This window comes from Colossoma macropomum, unplaced genomic scaffold (genome assembly GCF_904425465.1).
Source record: "Colossoma macropomum unplaced genomic scaffold, Colossoma_macropomum, whole genome shotgun sequence".
NCBI lineage: Eukaryota > Metazoa > Chordata > Actinopteri > Characiformes > Serrasalmidae > Colossoma > Colossoma macropomum.
The window spans coordinates 44,693,607-44,709,354 of NW_023494792.1; the positions used below are offsets into that span (position 1 = coordinate 44,693,607).

A 15,748-nucleotide genomic window follows, 5' to 3' on the forward strand; every position below is an offset into this window, starting at 1 on the left:
CTGTGACATTAAATGCACACAATTTTCTCCTTACCGTCGTCAGTTAAACAACACATCCCACACTTGCCTCAAAGCCTGTCAAATTGTTAAGGATATACTTGATTATGTGGTTTCTGACACTGTATGACACTGTAGAGAATGTAGAGTATGTAAACATAGCTAAAAATAGTTGTAGTAGTCATCTTCATGCCTGAATTCTTCTCTGTACTTTTGTGTAAATCACAGTAAGTCTGTTTGAGGTTACTTAACAACGCAGCTTGAACTAAGTTTTCATAACTTAGTTACCTATTAGCATCATAGCTCCAGTGTGAAACTAAAGAAGTGCTGAACATCAAGTTTGTCACCACTTGTTTTCAGTCAGAGTACAAATCGGATCCTGTCAACTAATTGTTCTTCATTGTTTCTTCTTCAGCTGTTGTTTCAGTTGTGGGTGGGTCAGAGTTCGGAGTTTTTCCGCCGATTGGCTCTGCTTCTGTCCTCGGGGAGGGAGGAGCCAGAGTCCAAGCCCCGCCCACTGGCCTACAACAGCGTGGCTGCCATTACCAGCTCCCTCCATCCCACCCTGGCCGGTTGCCTGGGCGACCTACAGCGCAGCTACGACTTTCATCGTTACTTTGAGACGCAGCATCAGACAGCGGCCTCAGGTCGGATGGGACGCGCCAGGCAGAAATGCAGAGAGCTCAACTCTCTGCACACATCCGTCCGCAGCCTGCAGCTCCACCTCAAAGCCCTGCTCAGCGAGTATGAACCTCTGTATCTACTGCTGCTTATTCTCTATTGAAAACCTAAAAACAAATTAGTTTAAATGTGTCATAGGCGCCTGCTAATCCAGAGTTTCTTTTGACATCAAGGGTATTAATAGGGAGATTGTCTTCCTCTGCTGCAATAGCAGCATCTACTCTTCTGTGAAGGATACTCTAGGTGTTAGAACATTGCTGTGAGGATTTGATTGCACTCAGCCACAAGAGCATTAGTGAATAATCGGTTCTGCTCCACAGCGTCCCACTCTGTTGGGACCTTAAAGTAGCTGAATCCTGTCTGGATACTTTTGGACATATAAGTTATAGTGCATTATATTGTATTCAATTTTGAGTAGCGTTGCTTTAGGTGGCAGTGATTACAAGTTCAGCACGTGAATTGTTATTGTCGGGTTCAGAGGAACAACATTAATGCAGTTCAGTTATTAGTTGTGGTCTGGTGTCAGAATGTTTTTGTAGTCATGTCATCTAGGTGGAAATGTGGAGCAGTTGCTCTACAACTACTTTAATACTGAAGATGAATGTTATGTAAAATATTTTATTTATATTTATTATGTTATACAGTAAATAATGGATTGTTACAGTAAGCTATATACTATTTTTCAGTTATGATATTCAGTGCGGTTACTATTTTGCTTGATGTCATGTTAATGTGTTCTCTCTCTCTTTTCCTCTGCCCCTTTCCCTCTCTCCCCCGTCCCTCTTTTCCTCTCCCTACCCTTCTCCCTTACGCTCTCCCTCTCTCACCTGTTCTCCCTCCACTCTCTTTTCTCTCTCTCTCTCCCTCTCTCCCTCTCTCTCTCTCTCTCTCTCTCTCTCTCTCTCTCTCTCTCTCTCTCTCTCTCTTTCTACATCCTTTTACTCCAGGGTAATCATCTTGGAAGATGAGTTGGAGAAGCTGATGGTTGCTAAGGAGACAGAGGAGGTGACGTGTGCTGGGTATCAGGAGTTGCGGGAGCGGCTGCACCTTCTGCAGCCCCACGTGCAGGCCAGCTCTTGCTGCTGGGATGACATGACCGCACAGGTTGAGCGCATGCTGCGCAGGGTCACCGGCTGTCCAGGTCAGGGGCCTCTCAGCCAGAAACGCTGTACATTCGTTTATTTATCTATTTATGTTTGAATTGAATTGAATAGCACAGTTGGTGGAAGGTATTCACGTGTATTAACATTAGAGGTCATGTTCAGAACAATCCCTTTTAGTGGAAAGGGAAAGTTAACAAGATGTTTTCCTGCCAGTAGAAAGTACTTACTCCTGGAATTTCAATCATGTTGTGTAGTTCCCACAAGATTATCAGAGGCTGTGGGTTTGTGAGATTAGAAGAGACTAGGTTAGGCAAATTATATCTCAGATGTAAGCAGAAGAGGAGATATTTTATTTAGTATGATTTGAATGGATGAAAAGTTTTTGTTGTGTAAAAGAGAAGATGAAAAGTTTGCAATTTCTTGACATTGAATTAAACAGAAAAAGGCAGAAGTGCAGACTTGAACCTACAGATACAGGATGGAAATGTACAAACTCAATTTCAAAAACGTTGTGACAGCAGCAAATAAGTTTTTAGGTGGCACTGATGGTGACTTATAAGCGCTTCTTTTACAAATAATTAATTGACAACATCACAAAAGAGATATTTAATACTTTATATATTAACTTTACGGAATTATATGGAATATACACTTAAATATGGAATATATACTCAAACTGTCTACAGCAGGACAGGTGCAGTGTGAGACAGGGAAGTTTGTGGAATGATCAAAAACACCTATTTTGGAACTTTGCACAGGTAAACAGGTAAATAGGTTACAGATGATGCTGTCATGATTGGGTGTGAAAGGAGCAGTGTTGAGCAGCTGAAGTGTTATGCAAGAATGGGAAGAAATTCCACATTTGCAACTACAACAATTAGTGTCTTCAGTTCCCAAAAGATTAATGAATGTCGTTCAAAGGAAAGGTAACAAAGCCGTAAACATGCTCCTGTCCCAACTTTTTCAGAACATGTTGCAGGCATCAAATTTAGAATAAGCGTATATGTACAAAAAAGGTTTTTTGTTTTTTGTTTTTTTCCCCACATTTTAAATATGTAGTCTTTGTACTGTTTTCAGTTGAATACAGACCAAGAAGGATTTGCAAATCATTACTGTCTGTTTTGTTTACATTTTACCAGCGTTTTTTGGATCTGGGTTTGTAATTCGCTACATTCCTAACCATATAATTAATTAGCACTTTTTTGGATCGGCCACTGTAAATGCTTTACAATCAACTTACAATCAACTTAATGACTATTAAATTCACCTCAACTTTCACTAAACCTAACCTTAACCTAAACCTCTACTCTAAACCTAAGCCTAATCCTCACCCTGATCCTAAACCTAACTATGGTCCTAATCCTAACACTGTTTAGAATCACCTGACTTGAGTCACCATATAGTTAATGTTAACAATTTGAACATGTATAGTGTATATGGGGATTATCCAAATCAGGTGGGACACATAATTGTATTTAAATGATGAAGCATAAAGCCAATGAGAGCTATACACTCCTGAGAGTTAAGATGGTGCTCATTCTTTTTTTAGTGATGCATTTGTTACTAAAATAAGTCAGTGCTCCTTGTTAGAAAGTCAGCAAATTTTCATTGAGTCAGTTCAGCAAATCAGATATTTATATCGTCATATGATTTTGGAGAGAGTGTGTCTGTGTGTGTGTCTGTCTGCGTGTGTGCACTGCACAGTGCATTCCCACGCCGTTCACAGAGGCACCTCAAGAATGTCTTTCTGTGGGTTTCTATAGTAACAGGGTGTTTGGTGGGAGTATTTTTAGAGTTCCTTATTCGGCCTAGTTCCCACCCAATAGTTATTCTGAGACGCACAGAGGAAGACAGGGGGAGTGTGTATGTGTGTGTGTGTGTGTGTGTACGTCTGTGTGTTTGTGTCTTCATACTCTGGGATGTGTCCTACTTTTATCAAGGACAGATGAAGTCATCTCTAACAGGAATCACATATGAAACTCGTACTTTGATACAGCTCAAAGGTCAAATGTAATGTTACTGCGTACATGCATATCTGCCAGTTAGGGCTGCACTGTTCAGCATTTTTCCTGCTGTAACACCCGACTCGACAGCTCGTGGAGGGCGAGTCAGATGTTGTTGAAGGAGGGAAAGTATTAAACTGTGCAATCCCAAAGCCTCAAGCTGGATGGCTTCTTTTAACCCCTTAAACTGCAGGGTTGTTATTCAATTATTATTTTTCAGTTAAAACATTTATAATTAATAGTACTACTGTAATCAGTAACTGAGCAGGGGAGACGCTTTCGAGATGCACGGAAATATCTCACTGTCTATATATATATATATATATATATATATATATATATATATATATATATATATATATATATATATAGGTGTATATATATATATATATATATATATATATATATATATATATAGGTGTGTATATATATATATATATATATATATATATATATATATATATATATATATATAGGTGTGTGTATGTATGTGTGTGTGTGTATATATATATACATATATACACACCTCCACAGAATTAAATTGTTTCTGTTCTGTATGGTTTCGTGTGCAGTCTGCTGATTGGATCACATGGAAAAAGTTCATGGTCAAAGTGTAAATGTGCCCACTTCACACAGTCTCTGACATGACACCTACTGGACATGTACTGGACACATGACTGTGTTTGTGTGTGTTCCTCAGGAAGTGCAGAAACTCCAGAGGAAGCAGCCGGTCCTGCCCCACCTCCTCCTGCCCCCATCACACACATACAGGACAGAGACCCCGTCCCAGAGGAACAGGTACTGAACATGTATCTGTCTGTGTGTAGATCAGAGATGGCACGATACCACATATTCTTTTCTGGTACTGATACCTTGAGGCAAATACCTTGAAACCTTGAGTATCAGCCGATACCGATACAAATCAGATATTTCTTCTTTAAAAACTAATAAACCTTAAAATGGGCTATTTTTAATTGAAGCACATCACTCAAGATTAGCATCTAAAAGAAGGCTATCATGCTGAAGCACTTTCTGCTAATATTGACCTGATAGTGATACCTGGTATTAGACCATTGTCTCCTCTAGTGTAGATGGATAGAGAGTTGGGGAGTAAATGAAAGAGAAGAATTTAGTAATTGAGTGCAGTTTGTTGTTGCTGAATAAGCCATGCTAAGCGTGTTTACTGTGCTGAGGCAACAGAAATGCGTTTGGTGATGGAGATCATTTTAGGTGAGATAAACAGGATTCGTGTGTGTTGAACAGGAACTGGAGGCATATGTCTCAGACTCTGACTCGGATACAGAGTGGGGTGGGGCAGTGGACATGCTGTCGCCATGGGAGCGCGAGCGCCAGCGGCGTGAGAGGGAGGAATCGCGCAGAGTCCTGCTGGAGCTCAAATCCGTCCTGGGGATCCGAACATCAGAGGGAGAGAGAGATAAACGCAAACTGATGCTGTTCAGCGACCAAGGTACTAGACACATACACGAATACTCTTATGATGTAGTGTGCAAAAAGTTAGCAAAATTGAAAATAGGCACACATCCTCTACAGAGAACACAGTTCTGCACACTTTGATGCACAGTTACTGTTTATTTGCTGAATTTAAAATCGTAGAAAAAACATAACGTAAAATGTCATCATGTACAAAAGTCATGGCACTTTTTCCATTTTATGTTTCATGTTTTGCTAATATATATAAATAGAAATTGTGCACTAAAATGTGCAGAAAAAAAATTCAAAAGTTTGCTCCCTGCAGAGGATGTGTGAACTTTTCATTTTCACTATGTTCAAACTTTTTCATATGACTGTACACTACACTAGTACATCCTGGAAGCATAAGTCACCATGTTCCTGGTAATGTAGTGGATGGGTGGGTGTGTGCATTTATGAATGAATGAGAGAGTGTACGTGATTGTTCACATTAGTCATATGAATACCCACAAACACCCTAAACATTCACTACATCGGTGTTACCCAATCCTGTTCCTAAAGATCTGCCCCTTCACACATCAGTTTCAGTAACAATCTATTACTCATGATTCAGCTAATGCACTGAATCACTAAGGCTGCACTACCAGCAAGTTTGGAATCACTTGCCATGTTAACAGTTTTTGTTATTTTTTTGTGCAATAGTAACTTACTAACGTGAATTTAAATAATACTAAGTACTTGCCAAAAAGCTTTTTTAGATGTTTTATTCAATATTTCAAGAATTTTGTGAACAAGAACGCTATCATGTTTTACATTTTGTCTACTTAGTTGCCCTAAGACTAATATGATGATTTTTAGATATTAAAATTTTGTTTTAACTTCACTCTTGATGTCACAACTTTTCAGTTATTTTAGAATTATCTACAGCCTTGTAGGAACCTACTACTTAATATTAAATAACATGTACAGTAGATTATGCAGAGCATAAATAACATGTACAGTGGGTCATATGTAAATTAACAGATTGTACAAGTATGAATATGCTGATATGAATATACATGCTGAAGTTTTAAGCCGTGCTTTAGTCTGGACTGCCTTTTTCGTGAGGCTCAGTACAGGGCAGCTAATCAGAGGTCATATACATATGCCTGTCTTAAAAGTACAGTAACAAAAGCAGCCTGTTTAATTCTAAGCAATAAAGATTTTGAAAAATGTTATATAAAAATGAATTACGACTATTTTGACACATAAAATGTGGACCTCTGGGGGGGAAAATAAAAGGAAAATATAGGAAATGGGCCCTTTAAACACAATTAGAATTTAAAACTCTGTTCTCTATAATGGTGTTGTATATAGAACTCCTGATTTTCTAATATAAAGAACAGCGATTAAGGAACTATTTCCAGCACTCTTACTTTCTTTTCCTCTTTCCAGCCGCTTTGGCCCCGGTCACAACAGAGACATCAGAGCATCCCGTTATCCCAGAAACCTCAGTGGTTCCAGACTGCATGGAGCTCGCAACAGCTGCGGGCAACCACATATCTCAGCAGCTGCTGGGAGGAGAGGGAGAGGAGGAGAGGGAAGGAGGACAGACTGAGAAAGACTGCACGGAGGACCGAGAGAAAGACACGGCAACGACAGAATTCTGCTGCGGTACCGCAGACGTCACCGGGGAAACGGGAACAGAGGATGAGGGAGGGGGGCGGGATGCAACGGAAGGAACGCAGTTCTTTCAGTCGGACGGGCTGATTGATGAGGAAGGTGCAAGGCCGGATGGGACACACCCCCTTTCTCCCAGAGTCCCCACTCTCTCAGTGATTGACAGGCTGACAGAACTGCATGGCTCAGAAGTGCTTAGTTTAGGCTCCGCCCTCGCTGCCCAAGTAGCTGCTCGCTCACACACCTTCACACACCTGCAGGAGTGCACCTACGGGGACTCAGAAGAGGAGGGGGAGGAGAAGGAGGAGACGTCACAGTTGGAGGAAGTGACACCACAGCCTGAGGAGCAGCGCTGAAGAACTTCAATTTCCGAACTGTTTTACCACATAGAGGTTATTTATTCCCATCTACTGTAGATTTATTTATTGAGCTTGAGTTCAGGACATGGGCATCAACGGATGTAGCTGGTGAATGAGTGAGTTTTATATGTTCTTTGTGTGCCTCTGTGTGTGCGCGTGTGTCTGTCTGCTTGTCCTTAATGTCATATAAATCCATCAGTCCCACTTTTCTCCCAGTGTCCCTCAGGTACAGGCTAGCACATACAGACACATCCTACAGTTGTCAGCAAGCATGTATACACACACGCATACACACCTTAATGGCATAATTTTACGTTCGTACTTCTAACGCTCATTGTTTGTTTGCTACATGTCTAGGGGTGTATATTGTTGTGATGGAGCTTGTACAGTGATTCATATTTACAGAATCACAGATCAAATCTTGAAAAAAAAGAACAAACCATGTCATTGATGTGAAGCACCACTCTTATGGAAGTCCACTGCACGCAAATTCGTCATCTGAAATTTTACCCCAATTCATTTTCGGCATGGTGCGAAAAGTTGAGCTGGCTTCAGCTTTATGCAATTTACACGTGCCGTGCTGACCAATCAGGCAAAAGCAACTTTCCATTGTCTTTGCACAACAAGGGTGTGCCTATGTAGTTCTTTCTGAACCATCTATCTCAAATTTGTCAAATTCATTTTACCTCATTTAACACTGAATTTAGTTTATGGAGGCCTTGCTCAGCTAATTCAAAAGAGTGAATAGAACTAAACAGTTAATATGAAACTTGTTTCTGCCCATTGGTGTGGAATCTTCCTTTAATTTTGGAAAGCAGAAGGAGGTATTCCACTGAAATATAAAAAACACCTACCAGTATCTTTCCGTTTTACTACAGCACTTGTCACCAACCCTCCTCCTGGAGATCTGCTTTCCTGCAGAGGTCAGTTCCGACCTGCATCTAACAATGCTGCCCCCCATTACCTTACCCTAATGTTTCTGATCCAGCCTTTATTACAGCAAACAGGTTTTGGGCAGTAGGACACTAGCATTACTGCTGCTGAGTGCTGATTGGTTGGTGAGCTGTTCAGCTCATAGGCTGAGTAAAGCGGTTCAGTCTTATTGACGTCATGAATGTACATGAATCCCCGTTACGAAATCCTATAAAAATGATAAGTAAGAATTTACAAGCTATGATTTTGCACAAAAGATCCATAGCAACCCATTCATTTTGAAGTCTCCCAGGAGCGCCCCCTAGTGTTTGACAAATCCGGAAGACATTATTGCGTGGCAATTCATGCATGGTGTAGCTAACTTAGGGTGCTTAATCTGCATATTTATAGCCAGGTAGAGTGGGAACATGTGTCACTAGAAACTTTTGTAAATAGGCGAAAAATAATGTTTTAAATACACCACACTGTCATACTTTACAGAAGCATTTAATTTAAAAAGGCCTTTTTAGAACGAACTCTACAAGAATAGTCTATTGAGAAGAGAATTTATTTGAATTTTTTTGGATTCCACGACTTCTTGATTGAGTTCATTTGTGTCCTACGTTATAGAGAGATGCCCTTCAAGCACTGGCGAAGGATACAGAGGGAGAATTCCGCACTGCATGCAGGGGACACGTACCATTAGGCTGCATTCAGGTGGCAGGATGCAGATTCCATGGCCTCCACTCATTCTGCCGTGGCTACCGTTTTTTTTCTGTTGGGATGTTTGCGGATTAAGTTGAACAATTTTCAACTTAAGCGTTCGTCATTTGTAATTTTTGACAAAATAACCAATCAAAAAAGAGGGTGGGTAAAGCTGAAATGGAGAGCAAACATGGGGCTGTACTGTAGGACAGATTTCAGCTCAAGTATACTTATTAATCCACTAGCATATGTGCCATGCTCTACATTATCATTAATCTACCAGTAAGGCTTGTTAAAAGACTTTGAGAAATAGATCAGTACCCCTCACCAACATAGCTCGGTGAGTAGCTTACTTTCGTATCACACTGCTTCCTGGTTGTGGTGTAAATGCCATTTGCAAATGTTGAATCCTGCTGGACTTTTTCCATATTTTGCCACCCATTAAGATCCAAACCACTCCTCCTCCACTTTGCAAAAATATCCTCTGCCATCTGAATGCAGCCTTTTGAAGCAGGAAAAGCTATCTGACTGCTAATAGTGCCCACTTGTGGAGAATTCGGCCTGCTAACCATGAGTGAGTGAGTCCATGAGGTGTTTCACATCTTATAATGACTATTTGATTTAGGAGCTGCTCCTGTACTGTGCTTCTGAAAGAAAAATGTCCATCATTTAGAGTTGGCCCCTTGGTTCAGCTCTGACCAGTGGCGTGATCTGGGATGTCTGTTGGTATCCCATCATCTGGGGTTGCACGGTATGGACACAATACCATATTAAGATTATATAAGGGGTGGGCAATATAGCAAAAATATAACATCATGATACTTTGACATTTTCCTGATAATAAGAATCACAATATTTCATTTTTCTGAGGTTTTCACAGACTGTACTAAAGTAAATCTTATTAAACAGGGCTAATTATGCTCTCTTTGTAATGAAACATGCAGTCAGTGTTCGACAATATCCACAATATGGCCAAAAAAGCCTACCGTCATCTATAAATATCGTCATATTGCCCACCACTAGACGATATAGCTACATATTGTAATATGCCTTACAAAATGCATTGCTGAATCATTAATATAACATGGTTAAAGATTGGCCTGCATTGTTTTGTCTAAAATACTTTACTTTTGTAGGATCACGTTGCCTTGATTTATGAAAACTCATCTGGAATGTTTGAGATTGTTCAAGATGCTCACAGCTCCCAATAAACAATTTCGCTTAAATACTCATAAAACAGCCTTCTGCAATATCATTATTGCAAAGGCCCGTATCTTAATAACAATTAGCAAACAATATATTGTGCAGCCCTATTACATACAAATTCATATAAATTAAATATGAAAAAGGTGAATTATTAACGATGCTATACTATATATTTTATTACATAGTATTCATATTATACTATTTTCCTCTTGCTGGTGATATCCTGAACAGACATGCTGCCTATAAAACAATGTAATGAGGTATTACAATATGAATAAGCTAATAATGAGGTCAGAGACGTCCTTTTGAGTTTTGTTATTTGATACATATGCTAGACGGGCTGTGGAAAGATACTGACTTTGAGTTAAGCTCTTTTCTGTGTAGCTGTATCTTTGTGCTGAGCTTATTATTGTCCTAAATGGGGTTGAAATTTCTGCCCTCAGTTGAAGCTACTGGCTTTTCAGAAGTGTCCCAGCACAGAGATCACCATAAGGTGGTAAGGTGAATGTATATTTTAACAGGAAATTCCACTTTTTTTTTTTTCTTTTCAAAATTTCTGGCTGATTAAAGCAGTCAGAGTGGATTTGGTGTGAAGTGCTCCCTTCTGGAGAAACTTATGGAGTCAGAATTGTTCACAGTGTTGATGACAGGAACCAGATGTCCAAAATGTTTAATGCTTCTAAAAGTTGCATAACAAAGTTTTTACATCAAAAATTGTAACAAATATGGTATTATCTGATGCCTGAGACGTTGTCCTGGGGATTGTGACCTAAAATGTTGGGGGTTTTTTGTATTTTTTTTTATATGGTGGAGGCACATGCAGGGTGAAGGCAAAAAGTACCCAAAGAAAACTTGTTTCTTTTTTTTTTTTAAGATTGACAACTAATTTACTATCACCAGCATTACTTATAACAACACAGAAGGTTCACTGTTCTTTTTGGATAGTATATAAAATGGCTACATTTGTGTTGTAGACATTGCGACCCCTGGTTCCTATCAGCACCACTATAAAGAAATGTGAGTCAGTAAGTTTGTCTACAATACAGCATTTCACAACAAACCACTCTAAATGACTTTGCTTATTTTAAAGGTTTCATTTTGCAGAAATTTTGAAAAACATCTGTGGAATTCCCGTTTAATTATCTGGTTAAATTGATCTTAACAGCAGCTTGGACTTAGCACTATATTACTACCTCTATAAATCCATTTCCTTTAAAGCCCATTTCCAAGATACTTTGGTACTTTGTTACCATGGTACTTTTTGGAATGATAAAGTCCGGACAGCAGAACTGCAAATGGATAAACAGTCTGGACGATGTCATTTATGGTTAGTAATGGTTCATTAAGGTTCAGGCTAGCTATAGAGGTAGGTTATGACTGGTTAAGATTGGGTGTAGACTTAGGTCAGAGATATGCATCTGAAAGTTTAGTACAAATTGACCATCATTTGTGGTCAGATAGTTGGAGCGTTACCTTTTGGAACCATCCTTAACTATACATCCTTAGTTTTAGTTTTTTAAAGGGCTCTTAACAGTTGCTCTGGGATTTCCCTGGTTGTTTGTGTTTTTTCTGTTTTATTTTCATCCTGCCGTTTACTTTAAGGTTCAAACTGTTTAATCCAGGTGTGCTGTTGATGTGAATTGGCCAGTTTGAGAAGAACATGATGTACAAATCTTCTGGGGGTGGCACTTTACTTGAATCCTGCTATGTCACATTGACACATACACACCATAAATGTGTGTGGCAGATGTCATATGCTGTCATGAGTCGTCATGACAGGTTTTGTTCAGTAATGTGTCATGTTTCCATTAGCCGTAATTGTCACATTCTAATTTTTGCTGTGTATTGCATTTAGCCATCATGACATTTAACAGTATGACATAACAATTACGCAGTAATAATAATAAGAGGTGCTATCAACTGGCTGTAGTGCTATATCTTCAGCCTTGTGCCTATGATGGCAGCACACCAGTACCAGTAACTCATCATATAGCATTTTTTGCATTTTTTTACAAGTTTTGCATGTGTGTAACACGTTTCAAAGCAGTATCAGTTGCTCACGGCAGATTAAAAACATGGTTCTACTGACAACTGGCAGTGTCCTTATACAGAGAAGAGGAAGGGTCAAACAGCTCACTTTTGTCCACCTCATGTTCCTCTTCATCTGTTTTTGGCTAGTTTAACTGTGTTTTGAAAAAAGGCAGTTTAACTTCAGTAATTAAAGGGGAATGCCACCAATTTTCAAAATTTCTCATTAATTAAATGGTGAAGATGTAGACAAAGTCGTTCAGAGTGGTTTGATGTGAAATGCTCCAAACTAGAAAATCTTACTGAGTCAGAATAATTCACCGTGGTGGTGATGGGAACCAGATGTCTGAAGAGTTCAATACCTCTAAAAAGAACTCCCTCACAGAAAGTTATCACATGAAATGGTTATAAACACACTGCCTGATGCCTAAGACATTGTTTTATGATAGTTTTGAGACACTTTTAGCCTCAGGCTCATTTTTTCATTCATTCATGGTGGAGAGGTACATGCAGAGCATTGTAAGGCAAAATAGTCCACAAAGAAAACATATTTTTCCAGTTTTACCAGTATTTCACCATTAACAACATTACATATAAAAATCAGTAGACACTTATAGGTTAACTGGTGGTTTTGAATAGTAAATAAAAAGGTTATATGTGTGTAGTAGACATTATGACCCCTGGTTCCTATCACCACCACTGTAAAGTCAGTAAGTTTCTTTCCAATTAACTATTTCACATCAAAACACTCTGGATGACTGTCTACATCTCAGTGACTGAATTATGCAGAAATTATAAATAAAAAGGGGGAATTCCCTTTAAAGGTGGAACATCGTGTCAAAAATAGAAATTGGGCATCCGTAAAAAAACTGCTCTGCCACTTGAGTCTGGTGTAAACAGCTTTGTTGATTACAATAAGAGTGTTGTTGCTCGCTTGCATCGCTTGCTGTTGTTATAGTTGTTTTCGGTTGAATTTTTATTTGTAATAAAGTTGTAGCTGTTTGCCTTTGCTACGTTACAGGCGAATAAGGTGGAGTGATACCTAAAGAGATTCGTCTGAAGTGTCATTATAGAGAGAGATTGGCATTCATAAAATGCCTCTCAGCCAATCACATTGTACGGTCAGAAGTATCTGGTATAATTAATGATAATTATAATCTGACACTATTATTTTTAGGAATGGGTGATGCCACTAACTTTATTTTCGATTGAATACCAAGTTATACCCTAGCTAATACTAATACCAACACTTTTAAAAGAGTCATTTCTTTGTGATTTCTTTGGTGAAAACCAGTAAAAGAAGTGGGCATTAACATTGTGAGTATGACCAGCTGAGGCAGAGGGCAGAATGAAAAGTAGTTCCTATCCTATGCGTTTGCTATATAGTATATAGCAAATGTGCATGATAGTACATAGTAAATATATTGTCATATGAGGATCGCTTCTCAAAAAGAAATGTCAGGATTGGCAGTATCTGCACATCCCTAGTTATATTACTTGACAAAATCTGTCATAACACGTCATGACAGCTTATGACATCTGCCATAACATGTTTATGGTATGTTTATGTTAATGTTATGCATCACAGTTCAAGTAAAATGTTACCCTTCTTGGTGCAGCCACTACAGGCAGTGCAAAGATACCATCTGTTACCTCTTCAAATCACTGCTCACTTCTGTTACAATCTCTTAGCCGTTATTTACTCGGGTTCTTTTTTTTGCGAACAAAGTTCCGAAACTCAAGGGAGCTGTGTACAAACCTTGGTTGAATCTAATTAAAGTATTAGACAGTTAAACATGCCTTAAACACTGTTCCCTGATTAAAGAGTGTGATTTGGGCCCACACACTGGGGCCTTTCCAAGGGATCCTACAATGAGAATGAAATTCTAGAGACAATCTTACATATATATGCATCACTGTCTGTATGTATCTGTTCTTCTCTTGTGAACCTATTAGCGTGTTGGTCTTGTGCCTGCTGCTTTCAATTCTTTTTCCATGCGTAAATCCTAAACTTCCCCAATCAGCCTTCGTGACCATGACAGACACAGTGCGTGAGTGAGTGAGTGAGTGAGTCTGTGAATGTGTGCGAGTTTGTCTGTGTCCTTACTTGGCACCAACTACGCCTTTTCTAATGGTTGTTGGGTTTTTTTTTTTCTGCACTCCAAATAGCAAACTCCTCCCATTTCATTTGTGAAATAATAAAAAGAGTCAACTTGATCTCTGTGTTTTGCAGTTTTTTAGAATAACAGAGGTAGGCTCAAGCAAAAATAGGAAGATTTGCCTTCTCCTATTATTCTTTATAATGCAGCTCCAAAACTGGTCAGTTCAGCAACATTGGAGACAAACTGATCTCCTTATATAATACTGGGATCATCATCAACATCCTGCCAGTGGTGGTGTAAGAGAAGGTTATTTCTTTGAGAGAAATTGCTGGCAATGCTGGCACCTGCTGGACATTGTTAGCAACTGCAAGGTAAGCATTTGATGAACAGCAACGATGAACGGAGCAGCCTAAAAACATTTTCAATGACAGTTTTGACACTTACAAGGACATTCTTGCTAAAATTAATAATGTAACCATTGCTACTTCTATTGTAAACATACCTGCTTGCTTCCTACAGCAGTGCCACAATAATCTTCAAGCATAAGATATTCCAATTTGAAGAATAGGAAAACCTCCTTCTGAGGGGTCTTAAAGGTGGGAAGACCTTTTGAAGAACTACAGCTGTTTTGCATGGATTTCTTAGTTCATACTGTTTGAAAGTTTTTTTGTTTGTTTTTCTTTTTGTTTACTTATTAACTGGCTAATGCAGAAGGAAGCCAGATAGATAATGTTACTGCTAAGAAGCTGAATATCTGTATTTATTAGCCTCTACATCAGGGGCTACGAGAGATCCATGGTATAGTTTAATACTGTAGTTTCATTAAGTCCATGAATTCTTTTTAAAGTGCTCATGTCCAGCACTATTCTTGTATTCAATTGCCCACAAACCCCCACCCACCATTTATGTGGTTTATATAACAAAAAACAGACACAATTTATTTGTACATCCCTTAGAATTAAACAGGCTGTTTTGTCACTGTGTCTTTAAGACTGATATATGTAAATGGCCTCTGTTCTGATTGGCTGTCCGGTATTACTGCCTCATTTGAGAAAAGCCCTAGCTGAAACACTCTTATAACTTCTGTGTGAATGGGTTCGGCTAAACTGCTGTAGGCTAAATATTTGGATGTGCAAATGTTTTCATGACATCACAAAATCAATTCAAAACGAGCTGTTTTCTTCAGCTTCGTTTCCATATCTGGACTGTATGGACTGGAGGTGAATGAAATGTTTTGAAACACCAGTTTATAAAAATCTACTTTTAAGAAATGTGAGGAAAATGTTGTTTTCCACCATACGGGCCCTTTAAACCCTCTAATTCAGGGGTGTCCAGTTTTATCCACAGAGGGCCGTTGTGGTTGCAGGTTTTTGCTTCAACAGAGCAGAAGCTCTCATGTTCAGCGGTCTGAATACTGAAACCAATATCACAAGCAGAACCAGGTGCTCCTGCTTATTTTGACTAAAAGCGAGTAATCACGCAGGACTTTTGTGCACAGGGTTGCCAGATTGCATGTAGTTTCCAGCCAAAAAAAAGTTCAAAACCCCCCACAACGCATGAAA

At 39.1% G+C, this 15,748-nt stretch overlaps 1 protein-coding gene across 2 annotated transcripts in view; it reads left to right on the plus strand.

The window, feature by feature from the left end:
* Window positions 1–12,426, plus strand: part of vezt (vezatin, adherens junctions transmembrane protein) — a 36,121-nt gene extending 23,695 nt beyond the window's left edge. For both annotated transcript variants that reach the window (XM_036577309.1, XM_036577310.1), the window contains exons 8-12: window positions 413–741; window positions 1,626–1,819; window positions 4,485–4,582; window positions 5,048–5,252; window positions 6,650–12,426. In XM_036577309.1, coding sequence (XP_036433202.1) covers window positions 413–741; window positions 1,626–1,819; window positions 4,485–4,582; window positions 5,048–5,252; window positions 6,650–7,230 — 1,407 coding nt within the window. In that variant the 3' untranslated portion in view covers window positions 7,231–12,426. The remainder of the gene's footprint in view (window positions 1–412; window positions 742–1,625; window positions 1,820–4,484; window positions 4,583–5,047; window positions 5,253–6,649) is intronic.
* The last annotated feature ends 3,322 nt before the right edge of the window (window positions 12,427–15,748 follow it).